The sequence below is a fragment of the Amblyomma mixtum genome, chromosome 3 (genome assembly GCF_055824585.1).
Source record: "Amblyomma mixtum isolate Tamu chromosome 3, ASM5582458v1, whole genome shotgun sequence".
In the NCBI taxonomy this organism is placed as follows: Eukaryota; Metazoa; Arthropoda; class Arachnida; order Ixodida; family Ixodidae; genus Amblyomma; species Amblyomma mixtum.
In genome coordinates, this window is record NC_143014.1 from 204,224,019 (window position 1) to 204,245,991 (window position 21,973).

Sequence of the window (21,973 nt, forward strand, 5' to 3'; positions counted from 1 at the left end):
CAGCCTGCTGAAACCAACGATACCATGTCTGCCATCATGTGGCGCTCCTCAGAATATTTTTTATACTCCGCTTAACTAGTTAATTAACTGAGGTGGATCATTCAAATTTTCAAATATTCATTTTAGTGCCAAGAGCATCACGTTAGGTTGTAGGGCATGTTTAGAAACAAGCAATCTAGTTTATTGTAGCATCGCATCTCCTACGCGGTCCTTTTTTCCAGCATCTAAAGAAAGCCCGCGAAATATGAAAAAATACCACGTGACTGCGCTCGTGAGCTACTATATCGCAGCGCTTTCAACGGCGTTTCGAGCAAACGGAGCGTGCACGCTGACCGTGGCGAAATGAACGGCCGCCGCTGTATAAAAAAAGCCCAAAGGTGTGAGGTCTGAGGATCGAGCAGGCCACGCCACAAGTCCGAGGCGACCAATCCAACGGTTGGGAAAGGAGCGATCAAGCCACGCTCTGGGTTGGCTGTAGCTGTGCGGAGGAGCCCAGTCGTGTTGGTACCACACGTCAGGGAGTCGTGCTAGGGGCAGGCGGCAGGATAGTTTATCCACTGCTCCTTCGCTGTCCTGTCAGCGTTCCATCAAAAAATACAGGACCGATTAGGGTTCCATCATAAATCCCACGCCAGACGTTGAAAGACCACTGGTACTGGCTGTAGGACCCAATAAGGAAAAGGGGATTTGCTTCACTCCAATAGTGCGTGTTATGAAGGTTCACCTGAGCATTCCTCGAGAAATTTGCCTCGTCAGTCCCCATATTCACAAAATCCGTGTCTTCGTCCGCCTTGATGAGCATCCAGTTTGAAAAGTCCAGACGGTTTTGTCAGTCTTGATCTTCAAGCTGTTGATGCAGATGTAGTACGTGGTATAGCCGGAGGCCTGCGCTCTTCAGTGTCCTCCATGCCGTCGATGCCGACACTCCTGTCTCCGCACTTAAATCGCGCAAGCTTGCATGAGGGCGGGAAGCAATGATAGAAAGGACATCCGCGCGAGCAGCTTGACTAGTGGAGCTCAGCCTATGGTGCTTCGTGGTGAAGCTTCCGGTCTGCCGGAGGGTCTCGTAGTGTCGCACAATGGTTGATGAGCTTGGTTTTGTTCCGGGATGCCAGCTGTGAAATATCTGAGCTGCTCGTCTCCGGTCGCCGCCCGCTGCACCCAAGGCTAGCACCATGTCCGCTTTTTCTTCACTCGAGAAACGCATTTTTCCCGCTCTGAGCGTTGATACACTCTACTGAACTCCAGTACTCGGATAAAGAAAGCACTTACTGATTGGCTGCACTGGGATACAAGGGAGGAAAAATGCGGAGGCTGCCTTAGAAACCAGACGAACTCGTGCCCTTTCTGGAATGATCTATGGAACTACCGAATTAAAGTGTGACCACGGTTGGCTATCCGTGGCCTTTCTATCGCTTGTCAGAGACTGCGGGATGTCTTTGACAATGCGTCAGCACTTTCCACAGGGACCCGTCTTTTTCACGCGCCGCTACTAAGAGCGGCGGCCATTCACTTCGCCACGGTCAGCGAGCACGCTCCGTTTGCTCGAAAAGCCGTTGAGAGCGCTGCAATATGGTGGCGCACGAGCGCAGTCGCGTGGTATTTTTTCATATTTCGCGGGCTTTCTTTAGATGCCAGAAAAAAGGACCCCGTAGGAGATACGACGCTACAATAAACTAGATCGGTTGTTTCTAAACCTACCCTACTACCTAACGTAACGCTCTTGGCACTAAAATCAATATTTCGAAATTTGTGCAATTCATCTCAGTTAATTAACTAATTAAGCGGAAAAAATAGTCTGAGGAGCGCCACGTAATGGCAGACAATGTATGGTTTGTTTCAGCGGGCTCCGGTACACCGCTTTTTTAAATCCTTGGCTCAAGCAAGTTACGTGAACCCCCCCCCCCCCCCACACACACACACACACACACACACACACACACATATATAACCACCTGCCTGTTATGGTTCGTCAATAATACTGGATGCGTGACCTCTGGCAGAGCAATAAAAGCTCAAGAGAAAGGAGGGGAAGGGAAGACAGGAAGGATGAAATGACGAAAATATGAAAAAGAGAGAACGGCGCTCAGAAGAAACTCATACACATCGGTGCTCAGAGAGCCCACAAGCGGCCTCTCACGCCTGTTGGCTACAATATCATCAAGCGGCAACGTGGTCCATGGAATACTGGCCGCAGTTCAAATACATCACCTTCCCAGAAAGGTCATGCCCTGAGCTGGAAGCGTGAGGCTTCGAAAACTTGCGCATATTTTGGGTTCTCAGGTGAACAGGCACAGTGTTTTGGGACGGATTCCTAAACAAAGAGCAAGGCAAAAAAAGTCAAATGCTCCCCTTTTTTTTTCGCAACACTAAGGTCATGCTGCGATGGAAAAGTTAACACAATCTTCAGCTACATGTTGAGCCAAGCCGGCCACATCGATTGAGCAGAGCGGAAACAGAGAAACAAACAACGCTGAAGGTACGTGATCTGCACTCAGACAGCCGTGAAACAGGTTCCTAATGGAAAGGGGAGGGAACGGGGAGAGGTAAGGTGTGCGGAAGATGGCTGGGGACTTCTGAAACATTATTAACCAGAAACAAGAGTCACACCGCGGATACACGAGATCCTACTCGTACCAACGTGTCGGTTTTTCTTGTTCGCCGTTGTTTTGTTTTTTTCCACGGGCGGCACCAACCTTAGCGGACGCCATCCCCATGGGAGATTGGAAGAGGTAAACGAGCCTCAGAAGAGCTCCTGATCAAGAAGCGTGCTTGCAGTTCCCTGGCCGGGCGCGCTGCTTATAGCGCACGTCGCTACCAAACAACACGCTATCGATCTTGTCCCGCAAAAGCACCTTCGCACGGTGCAACGGCGCAGTTTCTCGCGCCGTGTCCCACGTTACATCGGGGGAGACATCTTCGAGCCGGATAAAAGACTGGCGGTCCCTTGTGGGCGACGAGCTGAAAAAGCGAATATATAAGAGACGCAGTAGCAGCATACACCGGAGTCCGCTGGGATCAACGCGATGCGCGCACATTCGATTTAGGCGGCGAGGGAGCGCGGGTAGCGGTAAGGAAGAGACGAGCGAGCTTTGGCGAAGTGCCTGCCCCAGACGTCAACAGAGGCTTTGGGACAGGGTTTGCAAAAAAAACATCAAATAAAATAAGTAAATGACCGGCCCCCTCTTGGTTAAGAAAGGAAAATAGAGAGGACACTTAAGCTCCGCCTTAAGGGTATGACGCGATAGAGTTAATGAGTTAATGCCCATATATGTGGAATCGGTCATTCTCTACTTTGCATTCATAGGTTCCTGGGAGCCCTCGTACAGCTCCCTGCGCAGTGGTGCGGCGGTTAAGCGATGCACCACTGCCCTGCGATGGCAGGCGCTGCCACCGGTGGGGCTCAACCTCTTGCGACCAACCTCTCGCGATCGATCATTGATTTAACAGCCACCTGTCACGGTGCTCAGTTTGCTCACAATCCGGTAGGCAGGTTATGATGACGCCACAAGGTCACGTGCTCTAGGTGGCCCACCTAAGTTGCTTCTCCAGCGGGTGGCCAACTGGGCCATCCTATGCCACCCTATTTTTCGCTCACAAGCTGATATGAGCGGAGGCAAGTGGCGCTCGAGTGAGTGAGTGAGTGAGTGAGTGAGTGAGTGAGTGAGTGAGTGAGTGAGTGAGCGAGCGAGTGAGTGTGCGTGAGTGAGTGAGTGAGTGTGTTGGTGAGTGAGTGGGTGGGTGGGTGGGTGAGTGAGTGAGTGAGTGAGTGTGCGTGAGTGAGTGAGTGAGTGTGTTGGTGAGTGAGTGGGTGAGTGAGTGGGTGGGTGGGTGGGTGAGTGAGTTGGTGAGTGAGTGGGTGGGTTAGTGAGTGAGTTGGTGAGTGAGTGGGTGGGTGGGTGGGTTAGTGAGTGGGTCAGTGAGTGAGTGAGTGAGTGAGTGAGTGGGTGGGTGAGTGAGTGAGTGAGTGAGTTGGTGAGTGAGTTAGTGGGTGGGTGGGTTAGTGAGTGAGTGAGTGGGTGGGAGGGTGAGTGGGTGCGTGAGTGAGTGAGTGAGTGAGTGAGTGTGCGTGAGTGAGTGAGTGAGTGAGTGTGTTGGTGAGTGAGTGGGTGGGTGGGTGGGTGAGTGAGTTGGTGAGTGAGTGGGTGGGTTAGTGAGTGAGTTGGTGAGTGAGTGGGTGGGTGGGTGGGTTAGTGAGTGGGTCAGTGAGTGAGTGAGTGAGTGAGTGAGTGAGTGGGTGGGTGAGTGAGTGAGTGAGTTGGTGAGTGAGTTAGTGGGTGGGTGGGTTAGTGAGTGAGTGAGTGGGTGGGAGGGTGAGTGGGTGCGTGGGTGGGTGAGTCAGTGAGTGAGTTGGTGAGTGAGTGGGTGGGTGGGTTAGTCAGTGAGTGAGTGGGTGGGTGGGTGAGTGAGTGAGTTGGTGAGTGAGTGGGTGGGTGGGTGGGTTAGGGAGTGAGTGGGTCAGTGAGTGAGTGAATGGGTCAGTGAGTGAGTGAGTGAGTGAGTGAGTGAGTGAGTGAGTGAGTGAGTGAGTGAGTGAGTGAGGCTCGCCATTGGAGCGAAGCGATATCATGTTCGTGGAAGATCACGCCATTCCTAGAAGGTTCTTCAGTTTCTTGTTGTGGGTGCTTGTAGACGTTGGGTACTGGCGGTCGACACGGCGCGTCCCGCCACGTATTGAGAGGTTGGAAGAATGCTAGTTTACCAGCGCTAGCAGCTACACTGCGAAGCTGGATCAGCTACAGCGCAGACTGATGGGCGAGTTGATATAACATAATAAGGCTAAAACAGCGCACCTGTAAAAGGCAGAGCTGTGTCTTGTCTCAACTTCCCTCGTCCTTGTACAGATGCGCTGTTTAGGCATACTGATCAGCAAACCGATAGTGCACGACCTTCCTCTGCGCCTGCCAAGAAAGTTGACACTTAGCAACGAGGAGCGAGCCCACTATCGCCATCCGCCTTACATTGCAAGGTTACGGTATCCGGTCTGGGAATTTTTTTCTTTGCGCGGTAAAGCGATGTCCGTAGCGTCCACGATCTCGCCCGCGAGGTCTGCTAAAGTGGCAAGTGGTGGCGTGTCGCGGTCGCCGTCGCCAGTAGTGGAAGTCGCTGCAGGAAGAACTGCCTGAGAAGCTGCGCGTCAGAGGTGGCTGCGCGGTCACCGAGCAGTGCCTGCATGTGGTGACATGCGATGGACGCCGGTCACTGAGCCCTTGAGAGGAGAGGAGTTGCTGTAGCCCCCGGCGTTCAGAGGGCAGGGTGCGTTCTATAGAATGGCTGCCTTCAGTTTGTCATATGGATCCGCTGCCGGAGGGGGGGGGGGGGCTGGACGACAGAATGTCGCGGACTTCGAGCGCGACACCAGGCGGCCAGCGAGCCCGAAAGTGACCGAACCGGGTTTCCTGCGAGGTAATGTTCGATAATCGAAAGCGGCCTTCAGCTTGTAAAAACCATACGTTAGGATGTTGCGCCCCCAGAGGTGGTAGACGGACGGCGTAAGCGTCAACTGAGGGGGCGCAGGAGCCTGTAAAACTTGGGGCGCAGCATTGCGTTCCATGTTCCGGGTCACCAGTGTGGAAGAAGTCCTGAAGAGCTGAAGCAAGCTGATTTATTCCAGCCGCTGCGCGTGCCTTCGGACACTTCTTCACCACATCGTTTTCGGCGCTCAAGCGCCAGCACAGCGCCATTGTAGCGGGTAGCAGTATTAGAACACTGCTCTCGCAAAAATATTTAAATTAATTGCTGCTATTTACACCAGCGGCCTCTGGTGTCGCTACCTATAGGTTATCAGGCATGATGCGGCGGGCAGTGAGCCCGCGAGCCAGGTGGCACTATAGCTTTAAGGACGCAGCAATAATGCAACGATACGTGGTCCTTGAGACAATAGAGGCTATACGCTGCGTAATGAAATTAGTTGCTGTAAGTACCCTCTGCGTGATCTTTAAGCATCTGAGATGGGCCAACGGCGGCAAATGATCTTACTCGCACGAAATCAAGCAACCCAGCACACTTGAAGCCTGGTTTGACAGCCTCTGCACCCCCACCCCAGCTCCATTTCCGTTATTCGAGTTTTCTTTTTTTGCTCAAACAGATGAATAGCGGGCGAGTACCACTCACGCCGAAGGCATACCGCAGTTCGCCGCAGAAGAAGCGAGCATTGTCTTTCGTCTCTTCTGCGGGGAGTTCATTCGGAGAGAACGGACAATACGCAAAGCTCGCCAAAGAGTTGCACTGAGAAAGCGCATTCCGCCGACGGGACGTAACAGCCCATTGTAATGCCGCTGTGATTGTTCAGCTTTCCCTCTGCAGACTCGCGGCAGCCGTCATTTTCCTCTTCCTGCGGTCTGCGAGCGACGCCCAGGGCACGCAACGGCGGCGGCGGAAACGCGCAGGAGAACGCGGCCTGCTACTGTGGCGTGCGCACCTCTGGGCCGAGTAGCCGGGAGAGCGGACAATGGCCACCGTCACGCCGGCCAGCGCTAGATGTCATCGGCGCGTGACGACTGCGGCGTCAGCAACGGGCCGGATGCAAGGGCCCAGTGGACGACTGCAGGGACGCACCCCGATGTTGCGCGGCCCCAAGCAGCTACAGCCCGGCGGGCGCAGGAGAAATTCGATGCCAAGACAGAGCGTATAGGGAGTAGTTTTTCCACTGTTGGTGAGAAGGCGTATCGGAAGGTTCCACAACATCGTTAACTTTCGGTCCACGAACTCGTAGAGCTTCTTTGACGCTATTCCGCACCTTTCACGAATGCGCCCTGCTATGCATACCTGAAGAAATCGCATGGTATGCACTTTCCTCATATGTGTCAACAAGATGTAGTAGGCACTATGTCGACGTCTGCTGCACGCAGCCAAAATAAGGCCACGAGTGCTGCATCCCAAAGTAAGTCTCGTGCGCCAAGGAAAGCGCATGAAGACCCAGCGTACAAGGAAAGCTGCTGACGAATACAGCACGACGCCTGATGTCCACTGAGCCAGGCGCATCGACGCAACACCATGACGTCACCGTAGTTGCATCGACGTTCGCGACGCGTTATTTTTCCCTGACGCATGAAAACTACCGGTCTGCAACGCTGATATACCTTCTTATTTTTTTTCTTCAGCCGCAGCGGTGGCTAAGTGCTCGGCTGCTGACTCGAAAGACGCGGGTTCGATCTCGGCCGCGGCGGTAGCATTTCGCTTCCATCGAAATGCTACAGGTCCGTGTACTGCGCGATGTAAGTGCACGTTAAAAAACCTGAGGTGGTCGGAATTATCTGCAGCCCTCCACTACGCCGTCCCTCTTGGCCTGAAAGGTCTTTTTTTCTCGCTGAAAAGGAGGGCATGATGCACTTGCTATGCCTACAGCAAGCATAACAATATGTAGGGTGGTTAGTTTAATGGTTAGCTAGTACTCGCTTCGCGCGTAACCTTCTCTGTTTGCCTTCTGAAGCAAGCTAGCACCACAAACGGCAAACTAGAAAAACACACATCGACTACTAGTGAGCAAGGGGTCAAAGGATAACTCTTCGCCTGACAGGAAGACAATTACACCAACAGGAACTCCTCGCTGGTAAGCTCTAACAGCGTGCTTCCTTATTCGCTTCGCGCGCCAACGCATGGATGCCGCAAAGCCTACGTCGTTACTGAGCACACATTATCAATCAAGAGGTTTCTACGGGTTGGCCGCGCTGCGCACTGCGGCCGTTCCTTCCTGTTTCTTTTTTGTTTTGTTTCCGCAGCAACTGTCGCATTCGTTTTTTCCCCCAGTGTTTTGTTTGCTTCTCTTACACGGCTATTGCGATTTCCTGCTTCTCTGCGGCAGCAGCAACAGTTCTCCCCCAAAGACGAGGAAAGAGTCCCGCTTCGCTGGCGGAGTAATGAAAGAAGCGCTAATTGTCCCGCGCCCGGCGAGGGGAAGGCGCCTCGGCGGGCACAGCGTGGGGCTGATTGGATTTACGCCTCCGATCGACGCAGCGCGCCGGTTGAGGAGCCGCATGCATCGCGCGAATGCCGTGTAGTCGTGCGGCGTCCTCGCGCGGACCAATTACTCGCAAGGCTGGCGTGAACAATGCGAGTGGTGGCGCGTTGCGACACGTATATACAAAGATCGCTCTCCGTGCCCAACAGTTAGGTGCAGCATGCCAGCGGCTAGTGGGGCGCAAGGAGCCGCAACCCCGGCATTGTATGCATAATGATCCGCTTCTGGACTGAGATAACCCGGCAGCCGAACTCTCCTTGGGTCTCGACAACAGCTCGCGATGTGAGAAGGCTGCCGCTCTTCCTCGATGCGAGGCACGTGCAGGTCGCGCGAAGGACGAGACCGCAGTGATGCGGAGCGCTATCGGTGCTCTCGGTCACTGGATCGACAACGGCTGCAGTGAAGCCAGGCGCTGCACTGTTGCTGCCACCACACGTGCGTCAGTGACGTTCGCGCGCCGCGACGTGCTCCTTTCCAAGGGTCATTAGCGGAAATTATTTTCGGTCGTCTCTACGCAACCGATGTGCTCGCCAGCCAAGAAGCATGCTCAAGGGCTAAAAGCACGTCCCGGGCTGGGGCTGCGAGCATACAACTCAAGGCAGGAGAACCGAGTGAGGTTCGTTCAATTCGACACCTGCGGCACCCCTTGATAGCGAATTCCACTTATATATGAGCACCACCACGTCGTTGGAGTGAAATTCAAGAAGCACCTGCATTTTTCGCATTGACACTTTCGTTGAATTCAATATTCCTGAAGCGCCTGGCTTTGCACACCACGGTACACTTGCAGCCGTACGGATGGACATGCATGCCGCTTTTTTATCAATTAATCAATCAATCAATAAACCAACGAATCAATCAATCAATCAACGAACCAGTATAAACAATCAATCAATCAATCGATCGATCGGTCGGTCGGTCGGTCGGTCGGAGAGCTGTTAGCCCAATGTGTGGTGAATCCCACGGTGCAGTACATTTCAAGAGAGAGAGTAATTACTCATTAACACACCTATGAGCGCAGCCGTACGACTGGAAAAGAAAACATACAGCTTTCTAAAGAGCTTGGCAGCTGAAGAAGAATTCGTCTCGGTCTGGGGCTTGGCCCAGGACGTTCGTTCGCACCGCTCAGGAAAATGAATTTTTCCCACTGTTTCCTAGAAATCTGTACAGCTTTCCATTTGTGGCCGTGTGGCTGCGTTCAGGAGGATGTTAATGAGTTAATTACTCCTTCCATGGAGACCAAAAGAGCTTGACAGATTACAGACTGCGAAAGTTCATTCACGCAAACGATGAACTGATACCCGAAAGGCCACTTGCCGGTTCAGTGCAGGATTAAGTACTCCGGGTAGCGGAAAAAAAATAACAGAAAACAGAAAACAAACGCAGTTTAAGCATTTCTAGCATTAGATCATCCGATTGCACAAGTGATTAAATTGACACTTTTCTAGACAAACTGCTGCGTAGCACCAGTCATCTGAGAAGATAGTGCAGTGATCGGCGTATATTACAAATTTGGCATCATCACCAATTTTCACATAATTTTAATATGAATCTCAACAGTCGACGGCCCAATACTCTTCTCTGAGGCACGCCACTTTGCGCTGATAAAGGGGCAGCTTTACATTACCAGTCAAAATATAGTGTTTTCGTTTACATAAATACGATTGCAGTAAGTGTTGATTACCACGGATGCCGTTCGCGGGCAACTTATGAATTACAATTCCATGATCAAGCTAATGCAAAGCTTTTCTAAAGTAGGTGAAGTGACCTCTGGCGAAAAGGCTCCTCTCAAAATGTTGTGGCATGAGCTCCTTGAGCATTAACACGGTGGTGGTGCTGTAAATGTAAAGGCAAAATTAGCCTTACAGTGGCATGTCGGCAATTGCTCCGTCTCTTAACGTACACGGCTTTTTACGTAGAGCAATCCCTTATATGCACGTACATCGAGGATAAATTATGGAGCCAAAAATCGTGACAATCTAGCAAAGATCGCATTTTTATAATGCTTTGGAGAAAACAGGAAAAGCTGGTCAATATGTGCAGAGGATCTTTAATTTGGATCCTTCACTACTTTTAAGACGCACACTTAACCTGCTCCTCACATTCAATCCGGAAGCACAACGGACTTGGGAAATAATGAAAATATAACCAGTTGCTGGGTCAATAACTTCTAAAACATGTTTGAGAAGGTCATTTTCAACACTATCGATAGTTAACGCGTCGCATTTGTTCAAGATTCATGAAGCTCACGAGGATTTTGTGCTCACCTTTCGGTCAAGGAACAAGCACTTAGAGAAATTATATAACGATAACGCCGCAGATAGCCCCTCGCTGCAGAATTACGCTGATGCATGCTACATTTACGAAGTGACTAGTGAAATGATCAACGAGCTCTTTTTAGGAATCACGATGTTTATCCCACAAGGGTTTACCCCACCTAAGGCATCATTGATTTCCCTCCATGCAGCGTCTGGGCGTTTATTCTCCGCGCAAGCGAACGGTGTCTCATTATAAGCTGAGTTCACGACTTATTTATCCATTCAAAATAATTTGTGTCTGTGTATTTTAAGCGCGTAAAGATCTGTAAGCAAGTGCAAGTACATTAAAGCTATCTTTTCGCCGTCTTAAGAATAAGACACGGAGTCACAGATCATTTCGTTGTGCTTCTTTTTTTTTTCAGCATTTCTGAACAGAGTGTTTGCTCTTATACATGCAGACCTTGCAAAGAACTTTGCATGTGCGAGGGTGGCAATGGGTATTTCTAGAAGGAAAACAGATCGTGTGCACAAGCATCAAGCCTGAACGGTTATAGACGTTCGCAATATGCACATTGCGATATACTTGAGTACAAAATGACGTTGCGCTAGTTGGCGTAATTCAGCCGACAAGGTAAAGTTCCGCAAAAAGAACATACCCAGGACAGGTTTACAGGACTCGTATGTTGCGCTCGTCCCGTATCCTCTCTTGTGTGTGTTCTCTTCGCGCAACTTTACCCATGTCTGTGCGGAGAGTTGTGCAAAAAGAACACACCTAAGACAGGTTTACAAGACAGGTGTGTTGCGCTCATCCCGTATCCTGTCTTGTGTGTGTGTTCTCCTCGCGTAACTTTCCGCGCAGACATGGTAAATTTGCGCGAAGAGAACGCACACAAGAGAGGATACGGGACGAGCGCAGCATACTAGTCCTGTAAACCTAGCTGTCCTGGGTGTGTTCTTTTTGCGCAAGTTTACCATGCCTGATAAACATATCAATACATAATGTTCACGTTCATATTTTCTCGCATTTGTTTTTTTTTTTCGACAGGAAATGAAATCAGAAAAACCAGACCTGTCGTCTCTCTTGTTTCTTCACGTGTTCGTCATTTCAGCACACGCTATTTATTCAAAGGCATCTCACGCGTCATAAGTGACTGTGCCAGTGTGCACTAAAGTTGTTTCAACACTTCTTGCCACCAGATCGACACAAGAAGCAGCAGATAACGTTATGCGATTTGGTGCCATAAACAATTCCATAAACAATTCTAAACTGATCGGAAATGTAGGACTAATGCCATCCTGCTATTTTTCAAGAAATTATCTTTTAAATCTACCCCACAAACGACTCGAAATTCTTCGCAGTAGTAAACGGAATTCAAAAAGTTTTACCCACGACACTTGCTAAACAAATTACTACGTACTGATAAAAGTCTCCAGGACGTGCGAAAAGCTATCTGAACATATAAATTCTACGCTCGTAAACTACCACACCTCATTTCACTACCATGGACTGCAGCACGTGAGTCCGGCTATCACCTCTTCAAACGTGGTGGTCCCCAACCTCGGGCTAATAACAGAGGTATCGGCTTCGGTTGCCGCTGACGCATACTGGAGACTTTTGTCCCTGATAACATACATGGCCAGCATGTGTATACTGCAAAAGTGAGCACTAGGGGCCCAAAATATTTTAAACACTATAACCACATTTGTGTTTGGTATACTGCGACTGCAGCGGAAGAAACCACGTGCGTTTACGTGTCCCATGAACGAGTCCGTATACCCCAGTACTACGAGAATTCCTGTGTGTTTCAGGGAAACTCTCCTGCTCTAAAGTGCGCGCTTCTTTTGCGCTGCTCCTTTGGTCGTGTCGTACGTCACGCGTCGTACACGTCCACGGCACTGCTGTGCAGCGCGTGATCGGAAACGTCAACTATGTTTTTGACTTCGTCAGTGACCCAATACTCATTCTACTATGTCACTATTTGACCAGACGGCATTCCATCAAAAATTGGATTAGAATTTACTCAAGGAATATCTAGTACCTCCCGAGGATGCCACGCACTGTCCCGAAGGAAACATTTCAGCGCTATGACCATCTGTTCCTGTAGCGCATGTGTCGGCCATGGGCCTAATACCTTTTGGAGAATGAAAGGCCTTTTACCAAGGGTGGCCAAGTCCCTCTTCTGTCGGGTTCTAAAACTGCCATGCCCTGAGCAATCAAGTAACAGATGAGGTAAGTACATGCTCACCCTCGTGACAATATGCACATCGCGGGTGTCTGCACGCCCACTTCTATGCACAAAGTGATTCGTCTAGGCTGGTCCCAATCGTAAGCGGTGAATGAGAGTTTCTAGACTTCTGTTGAGTGACTGTGGGATTGTAAACTATGAGAGGGGGTCAATTTTATAAAGATTAGAAGCAGTATTATTTGTCTCGAACCAGATTTTTGAGCTCATACCGACTCGCATGTATCTTAAGAGACGGTGGATTTCACATCCTGATAATGCCAGGCTAAAGGTGTAGCATTAGCATAAGCTTGCCTGGCCGCTGTATCTGCCTAAGTGTTTTCCTGGATAAGGCAATGCCGGGGTCGTGTTTTAGGTTTCCTGCGACGTAACGCTAAACTTTTCCCTTTAAAGACTAAAGAACTGCTGTATAATACAAACGTTAGAAGCATACTTGAGTATGCTTGCACAGTCTGGGATCCGAAAACCTTGCTTGACGTTCAAAAACTAGAAAGAGTTCAGAATTTGGCCGTTCGTTTTGTTTTCAATAACTATGGGCGATATTTTAGTGTAACGAGCGCGAAAAAATCTTTGGGTTGGGACTCACTTCAAAAACGTAGGAAAGTACTGCGTTTAAAATTATTTCATAATATTTTTCATTCTAGAACTGGAATAGACAGAACCAAATATATAGCCAACCCTGATTACGTGTCTTTACGTAGAGATCATTCACTTAAAGTTAAAGAATACAGGTGCCGGACTGACCTTTTTAAAATGTCTTTTTTCCCCAAAACGGTTTCTGAATGGAACAAGCTGCCTGAGGAAGTAGTGTCCATATTATCAAATGATTCATTTTCTTCCATGCTGTGACATTTTTTTTGTGTATAATAATTCCGTGTTCTTTCTATCTCATTGTTATCTTTTTTTTGTAACCACCTGCACGCGGTGGCATTTGTGTACTTTTTCTTCTACCCCCCCACTGTAATGCCAGCCAATGGCGCTGTGGGTATGATGATAAATAAATAAATAAATAAATAAAAAATAAGTACCCATTGACTACTAAATGCCGCATCTTTGATATCTTGGAGAATTCTTTAAGCGTTTTTTTTTATGCGAAGCATATTGCTAGAGCTACCACTCACGCCGTCGCCGTGGGACCCCCCGTGACACCGTGACGTCACACCACGTGACACCGTGACGTCGCACCACGTGACACCGTGACGTCACACCACGTGACACCGTGACGTCATACCACGTGGCACCGTGACGTCACACCACGTGACATCGGATGAGAGAGCCGGCCTCCACCTCGCGCCGTCGAACTGTGTTTCAACCAGTGCGGACAGTGGTGTATCGACTCTGGTGCAAGAGTTAAACTGTGCTTCAATCAGTGTGGACGGTAGTGAGTGTAGTAGTATGTCGACTCGTTTGGAGCGTCGGAATGCCTATAGACGACAAAGGCGCGCCATGGAATCCTCCGAAGAACGAGAGCACCGGCTGGAAGAGCGTTGTTTTTAATACAACCACTTGAATGTCCTTGTGTCTCATACTATAAAGAGAAGTTTATTGACTTCCAAACGATCAGGACAAAAATCTCTGCCTCTCCCGTAACCGAGAGTACAGTAAGCATGAAATGTTTACGGGCCTAATGTCATCTCGGAGGACACCCGAACCGCACCGTACAGGAAGGGAGGAACGCCACCACCCGTTCAGCGCGATGCCTTGCCATTTGAACCCAAGGTTTCTTGAGGAAAGGAAATGGCGCAGTAATTCTCTGCCATCTCGGTGGACACCCGAACCGCACCGTAAAGGAAGGGAGGAACGCCACCACCCGTTCGGCGCGATGCCTTTCCCTTTGAACGCAGCGCTTCTCCCCCGGGCCCCTATGCGCCTGCGCGGCTTTGCTTCGATGCGCGAAGCCCCTAAGAGATCACGTATGACAACGAAGTGTATCGTGGCATTTATGTGCTTTTATGCGAAGCATATTGCTAGAGCTACCACTCACGCCGTCGCCGTGGGACCCCTAGCCGTGACACCACGTGACACCGTGACGTCACACCACGTGACATCGGATGAGAGAGCCGGCCTACACCTCGCGCCATCGCTGTGGGACCCCTAGCCGTCACGCCACGTGACACCGTGACGTCACACCACGTGACATCGGATGAGAGAGCCGGCCTCCACCTCGCGCCGTCGCCGTGGGACTCCTAGCCGTCACACCCGCGCATTCCCCCGCATTTCGAACGCGCGTTCACACTCGGTGTAGGTGAAACGCTCGCTACACCGGGCAGGCAGACGCGGCTTCCGTGGCAATCCAGGCGCTCACCCAACGCGCGTCTCGGGGTTAGTCGGCGTTCCGCTGTAGCCATGCCGTTGTCTTCCCCCACGACGAAGGCTTCTAGTGGTTGTATTAAAATGACCAAGTATTCAACCAAGGAAAGCCATGTATTACCAAGCCTAGCCACTAATATGCTTCGCATTCCCCAGGCTTAGCCAAGCTGAGCCTCAGCAATTTTTTTATTCGAGCTGTTTGCCATCAGGCATAATGAAAAAGGAAAGAAAGTTATAAAAAGGAGTGCAAACAAGCCTCGCTTAAAAAGCGGCAAAAGTTCGAGATATAGCGATTATCTAGAGTCCACTTGGTATAGTCGTCTGCAACGTCCCATCGCAGGCCAACCTTTCTTAGTAAACGTCGTCTCACGGAAGCTGTAGCCGGGCAAGTCCACAGCAAGTGTTTTTTATCACACTGGTCGGGCGCAGCACCACAATGGGGACACTTGTCTGTCACTTCGTAACGTTTGTCACGCCACCGATGACGCACAGAAGGAGTCAGAGCCGCTCCTGCCCGAATCCGGCGCACAGATACCTCCTCCTCCCGAGTGAGACTCCGGGGGAGAGGGTACGAACACGGAGGAATTAGAGCGCGTGTTCGCTGACGCAAAGACTGTTTCTCGGAAACATGGGACAGGAACGGATCTGAGGGAAGAGGGGAAGGTGGCGGGATATCGGATGTGTCAAGGTGTGTCATTGCATCCACATGGATATTATGCGGATCCTGGGCATGCCCGCGAATCCAGTGTATACGCACAGGACAGGGGTATTTTGTGCAAAGTTGGTGAATGGATTGTGTAACTTGGAATGTGCGCCGGAAAGCCTTAAGCTGCTTAAGGGCGGCAAGGGAGTCGGTGTAAATGTGTACAATATCGAAAGTAGGTACGAGTGGAAGGGAAGCAATTAAGCGTTTTTCTTCCCCTACATTTCGATTCTTTCGCTGACAACTGCTCGCTTTCAGTATTGCAACATGTTTATTTTAGGCATATGTCTTACTATTATGTCCATGCCCCCCCAGTGCAATAATGCTCCTGTGGCGCTGCGGGAATTTGTATCAATAAAATAAATAAATAAATTTCTGTAAACAAAATTGTATTCCATGCTGCAGAACTTACGCTGTCGAGGGTTTTTAATGCAGCCTGTCAGTCACTGAAGATCACCCACCGAGGTGCATCTTTTATTGATACTATGAACTACAGTGCCAAATAAATAGCATATATCTCAGCTTTCACTGACAATACTGCGTGAGCCAGTTTAACTGCTGGTCGCTGATTGAGGTCTGGAATTACGGAAATACAGAGACGCCTAATTCCATTATGTGTTGGCAATGCGATAGAATTAGCAGCCGTTGATGCTTTTATCGAAAGTGGTGACGTTGCCGGGAGTGATGCCTTTAGCGGAAGTGGGAGTGGTGACGTCATTTCCCTCCAGCCGAACAGCGAATTTATGCTTCCTACGATGCGTTTCCTTCCCGCTGAGGCTTCTAATGCTATCTGATTAATACAGGAGGACCTCTAGAATGCACCGACTTTTTACAGAAGCGTTTGCCATGTTTCAGTGAACCTTTAATGAGATTCGATTGACATTAGAGCAAAAGCTGCCAGATATCAATGATTGATATATATTGCGCTACTCCTTCGCGTTCGCACGCGATCTTTTGAGTGCTGAAAAAACAAAGAATCAGCACAGACTTCCAGAAGGAAGGCATTGTCACACAGTTGAAAGTGTAATCGAAGAAGCTGTCTTAATGCGAGCTGAGAGAAAGTGTCAATAAATGGCGCTTTCCAGAATCAAGCCTCCACCACTGCTTCAAGAACCATGCACGCCAACTGCTGACATGGACTCGAAGCTAGTAGGAGCACACCCACCACTCGACTGAACACGCGCAAAAGACGAGCAAATAACACATTCTACGCTCAATTGGAGCGCACAAAGACTGGTGCCAATGAGGCGCCAGCAACCCGAGAGCAGGCGCACACAGAGGTTGGAGGTGTGCGGCCAGTGCCTGCAGCAGCGCTCTCACCTTCATAAGCAACACGGCGGTCTCCCCAGAGGCGATGAGCTCCTTGACGGCGGCCACCTCCTCGGATTCGCGCTGCAGCGCCGCGCGAACCGTGTGCGCCGCGCTAGCCGATAGCAGCGTCACCGTCACCCGGTACACCTGGTTGGGCCGCACCACCCGGGGAGCCAGCACCAGGTACCGCCTGCAGGACACACAGGGCTCGCTCAGTCCTCGACGCTATACCAATACGTTACAGCCTACAGCCCAGTATACGTCTCATGAGTACAGGTTACGCGCAAAAACTAACGGAGACGCTGGTAGCAACGCGCACCCGGCTACCTCACTTTCATTTATGTGATATAAAAAAAAAGAATGAAATGCACGTCGCTTCTTATAAACGCGACAGCACGCATGCATGTAACGGATATTATGCATGAGAAGAAACTATAAACAATAACAGAAAACAAGTGGGAGTAAACGCAGTGCAAAATACAAAAGAAAGCAGTTTCTAATGCAGTCATCGTGGCTGTGTTTCAGAGCTTTTGGGTCATTTTCTTTCTTTTTCGTCCCCTGTTGTCTGCCACGACCTACGTCACCGAGAAGCCGCGACCGATGGCGGAAGACCAAAAAGTGCGGTCCCTAGAAAATGTCATTGCGCTTCCAGAAACAGTTGCCAGGTCAAAAACGTATCAACTACCAGGCAGGAAAGACTGGGGAACTAGGCACAAGCGCGTATGACCAAGAAGTGCCTTTACGTCAGTGACACTCGGTACGCGGTGCCGTTAACGCGCGAATTCCGCGAGCCTTTACACCCCTTTAGAGGTCCACAAAACCAGCTTCAGTCTGCAGACAAAGCAGCTTCATGTTCAGCTCACACTTCAAAAACACATCGCAGAAAACACCCCAAGGTCCGACCTTTTATCACTAATGAAAGCGCGTTCAGCACTGAGCACAAATCCCACACCGAGTCTTACAACGGCTCGAGGGCTTCACCAACGCACCACTATGCAGCATAGACACACCTGTGCTTTTTGAGACAGGTCGTCACGAAAGCCGAACGACAGGCGCAAAAAAAAAAATGTTACAAGACGCTTGATTGCTCTTTGTTTCTCCACCTGCACGCCAGCGCACAAAAAATAAAAGTAAACTGGAAGAGGCAGTAACCGCGAAATCTAGAACAGACGTGTTTTCCAAACTCTTCCCACTCGCTTCGTCGTGACAGCTGCTCCTGGATTTGAATGTCAGCCAGATCAGCCAGTTTCGGCAAATCAAGCCCTCTCCTGCTAAGGCGTTTCAATCCTCTCCCCCATACGCTAGTCATCGTGCCTGCTACTGCGCTCGTGCGGCAAGAACGAGAGAGCACCCCGTAACTAGCGACATACAACGGGAAAGGGGTGAACGTCTGTTCGTTCTCTTTCTCTCTGCAAGGCGGCGCTTTAAAGCAGAGCATTCCAGGGTACCTCAGTGTCCAGCTTCTGGCATGGAGGCACTCGAGCATTCACTAGCCATGCTAGCAACCCGCCTTACGACTAGCCACTGCTCCTTGAAAGTGGCACCGCATCACGACAAGAAGCACCCCAAAAGGTCTCACTACGAAGCCGAGCAATTTTACTGGCAATCAAACATGGGAGGATAAGTTTTGGCGAGTTAGTGATTCATAATACAGAAGAAAACATAGCGCTGAAGCGAAGACGAGACGAGGACATAGCGCTTGTTCACGTCTCGTATCGCTCTCCGAAAATAACCTGCAACGTTCTTTCTTGCAAACACAAGTGCAAGGGCATACATGCAGTCCCCATCTCACAGCCAACGAAACACTGAGTACAACTCCATCCAAGTTTTTTTCTTGGCAAAACTCGACGTTTTGTCCGACAGCAAAAGACGCATTTACAGATGACGACATTGGATTTAATAACGGAACAATTTTTTTCTCGCCATTCAGTTGACACTCGTGAAGACAAGACCGACAAGGACTCCGTGACCTTCATTTAAAGGTGAACGGTGATGCAACTTAGCCGCGCGGAAAAGCTGTTTGGATGTCACCGCAGCCAGCGTGCGAAAATGGACGGCGGAGGTGATACCTGGTACTTCATTTTCTTGCCCTTTCTAAAACCCCGGTTTCAATGCGAGTAATCGCCTTTGTCGTTAGAATACGCTAATATACATATATCGATACAGAAACTTTAATTCGACCTTGGTGTCTTTTCAAGGTCTAATATTTCACGACTGCATTACGGAAGTAGCAGAGCAGCCCGACGTCAGCATGAAACTGTAGCCCGTAAGGAATCAAGCTGACTCCCTATCACCGCCTTCCTTTGAACTGGACGCGCGAAATGCGAAGACAAAGGCACTAATTACGTGAATACTTTCTGCCCATCCTCTAGCATCAGTGCCGATAAAATGTACTAATTAGCGGAATGCATACCCCTGAAGGATACAGATAACTAGCGAGTACGCCACGTTAAAAGTAAGAAGCAGGCGCAAGTCGGAGAAGCTGCTGATAAATTAAATTAGCAAGACACAACCCACCTGAAGGGGCGTAGCATGCAGCATACTATGTCCAACATTCTCGGAGAAAAATTTTGAAAGTTATAAAGTTGTAAGACACTGTTATGGAAATATTGAAAGTAACAGTCCATTCTTCTGTTATGTAGCAAAATCTTTCTTTTAAAGTGCTTACATAGATAGCATCGAACAGTTAGGACAGCCATAGAAAACCAACGGGGAATGCTTTTCACGATAGCGAAAACATTAATAGAAAAAAAAATACAAGACCGACGTCAGGTTATCTGCGGGTATATTGATTGTTACAGCGAAATTTTATACTATTGAAAAAAATTGCGCTCATAAACGGTTTGCCGCAAAAAAATGCTTTTGTCCAAAATTGTTGGGCATGGGGTCAGAAAAAAATTCCGGGGGGCACTTTGTTGACCTAAAGTGCGGTGAGGCGAAAGCCTTTAGCGCGATGTTGCTGCTTGTGTCACTCATGTGTGGCTAAGATGTTAATTAAGTACACAATTGTTTGTGAATCTTAAATGGTGGAGACACTGGAGGGCTGATTCGACGCCTTTCTGCAAACTCTCTCCAGCGTCCTAGACAAGGAGAACTACATATGCGTTGGCAGGAAGTAGCGTAGCCATTAGCACGCTCGGCTGCGGAACGGAAGGATGGTGGTTCGAATCCCATAGTGCACAAAGATTTTTCTGGTCTGACTAGAAAAAGCGTGACACCTACGAAATACGTAGCGCGAAAAACAAGACACAGAAAAGGTGAAGACAGGACACGAGCGCTCCGACTAGCCCAGTTTAGCTTACTTGTGCTTGACACCTATGCTGACAACCTTCTGTAGACAATGATGAGGCATTAAAGGCTTTCGCCTGAAAACTCGTATAACACAAGATTTTGGTTGCTGCATCTGATATCGAAGTGGTAAGGGGCTCGGTGTTCAGTTCTTTATTGCATATAATATTGTATTTCGGAAAGCTTTCCAATGTGCAGTGCGCGTCAGACACCTGTCGTCAATCCTGCGATAGTAGTCGCGAATCGTACTCTGCCGGAGCCATTGTCACTGTAACTGAGGTCCCATGACCATTTTTCGTTTTCAATTAAATTTTTATATGTGATGGGAATATGTGCCGAAACAAGAGAATCGTACTTAATTTTGCAAGAAACGCTGTAGTTTTTCTGAAAAAAAAAAATCGTGTATCGCACAAGATGGAAAACGCGGTTTTTGCGATTTCGCCGTATCACTAGTTCGGATCCCCGCAGAAAGCAAAATAAAATTTGATGGAGTCCGATTATTTTTAATCAACTTTATGGAAACTTTCCAGGTGTAAGCAATGCAAAAATATTTTTTGGCTCCTATAATTTCGCAGCAGAAAAATAGCAAACTTGCTGGAAAAATAAAGCATTCCAATGAGGGCAGTATTAGAACAATAATGGGGCATGAAGGAGTACAAACCTGAGACTGACAATTTTTCTCAGCATTAATCTCTTCCTTTTACTGCTGCTAGACAAACGTTATACCTTTAGAAAGGACAGATGATTTTTAATTCGGCGTTGAAATCATCGAGAGTTCGAAAAATTCGAAAAAGAGCGAAATTTGACGGACACTTAAAAAAAAGCACCCTCTATGATTTTCTTTAAAATTTCCCTGAATACCTCGTAATTCTAGTCAACGAAAAAGACGTAGCATTATATTGTTCTAAGCTATAAAATTAAAGGTTGGTTGGTTGGTTTGGTTTGTTTATGGGGTTTAACGTCCCAAAGCGACTAAGGCTATGAGAGACGCCGTAGTGAAGGGCTCCGGAAATTTCGACCACCTGGGGTTCTTGTACGTGCATCGACATCGCACAGTACACGGGCCTCTTGAATTTCTCCTCCAAAAAAATTCAACCGCCGCGGCCGGGATCGAACCCGCGTCTTTCGGGTCAGCAGCCGAGCACCATAACCACTGAGCCACCGCGGCGGCCTAAAATTAAAGGCTTAACATAGATCATATTTCGTTCAGTTACCATTATCGGATATTATCTGTTAAATAGAGTAACGGTCACTAATTCGACTTAGGACTGAGTGCATGTTGAATTTTCGTTGGCACCTTGTAATGATGTCAGAAAGTACCCTCGTAAACATCGTTTTGCTTGTAAGGCCAATTTTAATCACATTCAACGTTAATATAAGTTCTCTATTTATCGTAATCACAAAATGAACAAGGGAGGGGAAAACCTCAGGTTGCTTGAGCCAACGTTTCGACAAGGGGACTTGTCTCCTCAGGTTGCTTGAGTCAACGTTTCGACAAGAGGACTTGTCTTCGAAGACAAGTCCTCTTGTCGAAACGTTGGTTCAAGCAACCTGAGGTTTTCCCCTCCCTTGTTCATTTTGTGATCGCCAAGGACCGTCGACCACACCCTGTCTCTACCATATTTATCGTAATGTCTTCCATTTTCACTAATGCCAGCGAAGAGTAACATTCCTTCCTTTCTAATTTGGATATTTTAATGTTATTTTATTCTTTAGTATCGTGAGTACTGTTAAGTCATTTTATTTCTTTATTTATTGTATTTTAATGAATTTCATAAGACCTTCGATTGCCGATGGAAATTATTAATTGCGCGTTTTGAAACGAATAATTCTTTCAAACGTAAATATCAGTACCTTCGTGTAAAAAGATCTTTTAACTGGCCGGTTAATTTAGACTGTT

General features: G+C 48.8%; 1 protein-coding gene across 1 annotated transcript in view; it reads right to left on the reverse strand.

The window, feature by feature from the left end:
* The window catches only part of LOC149353365 (CD109 antigen-like), a 122,104-nt gene that overhangs the window by 69,057 nt on the left and 31,074 nt on the right, over positions 1 to 21,973 (reverse strand). The window contains exon 2 of the mRNA XM_089582504.1: positions 16,795 to 16,975. Coding sequence (XP_089438630.1) covers positions 16,795 to 16,975 — 181 coding nt within the window. The remainder of the gene's footprint in view (positions 1 to 16,794; positions 16,976 to 21,973) is intronic.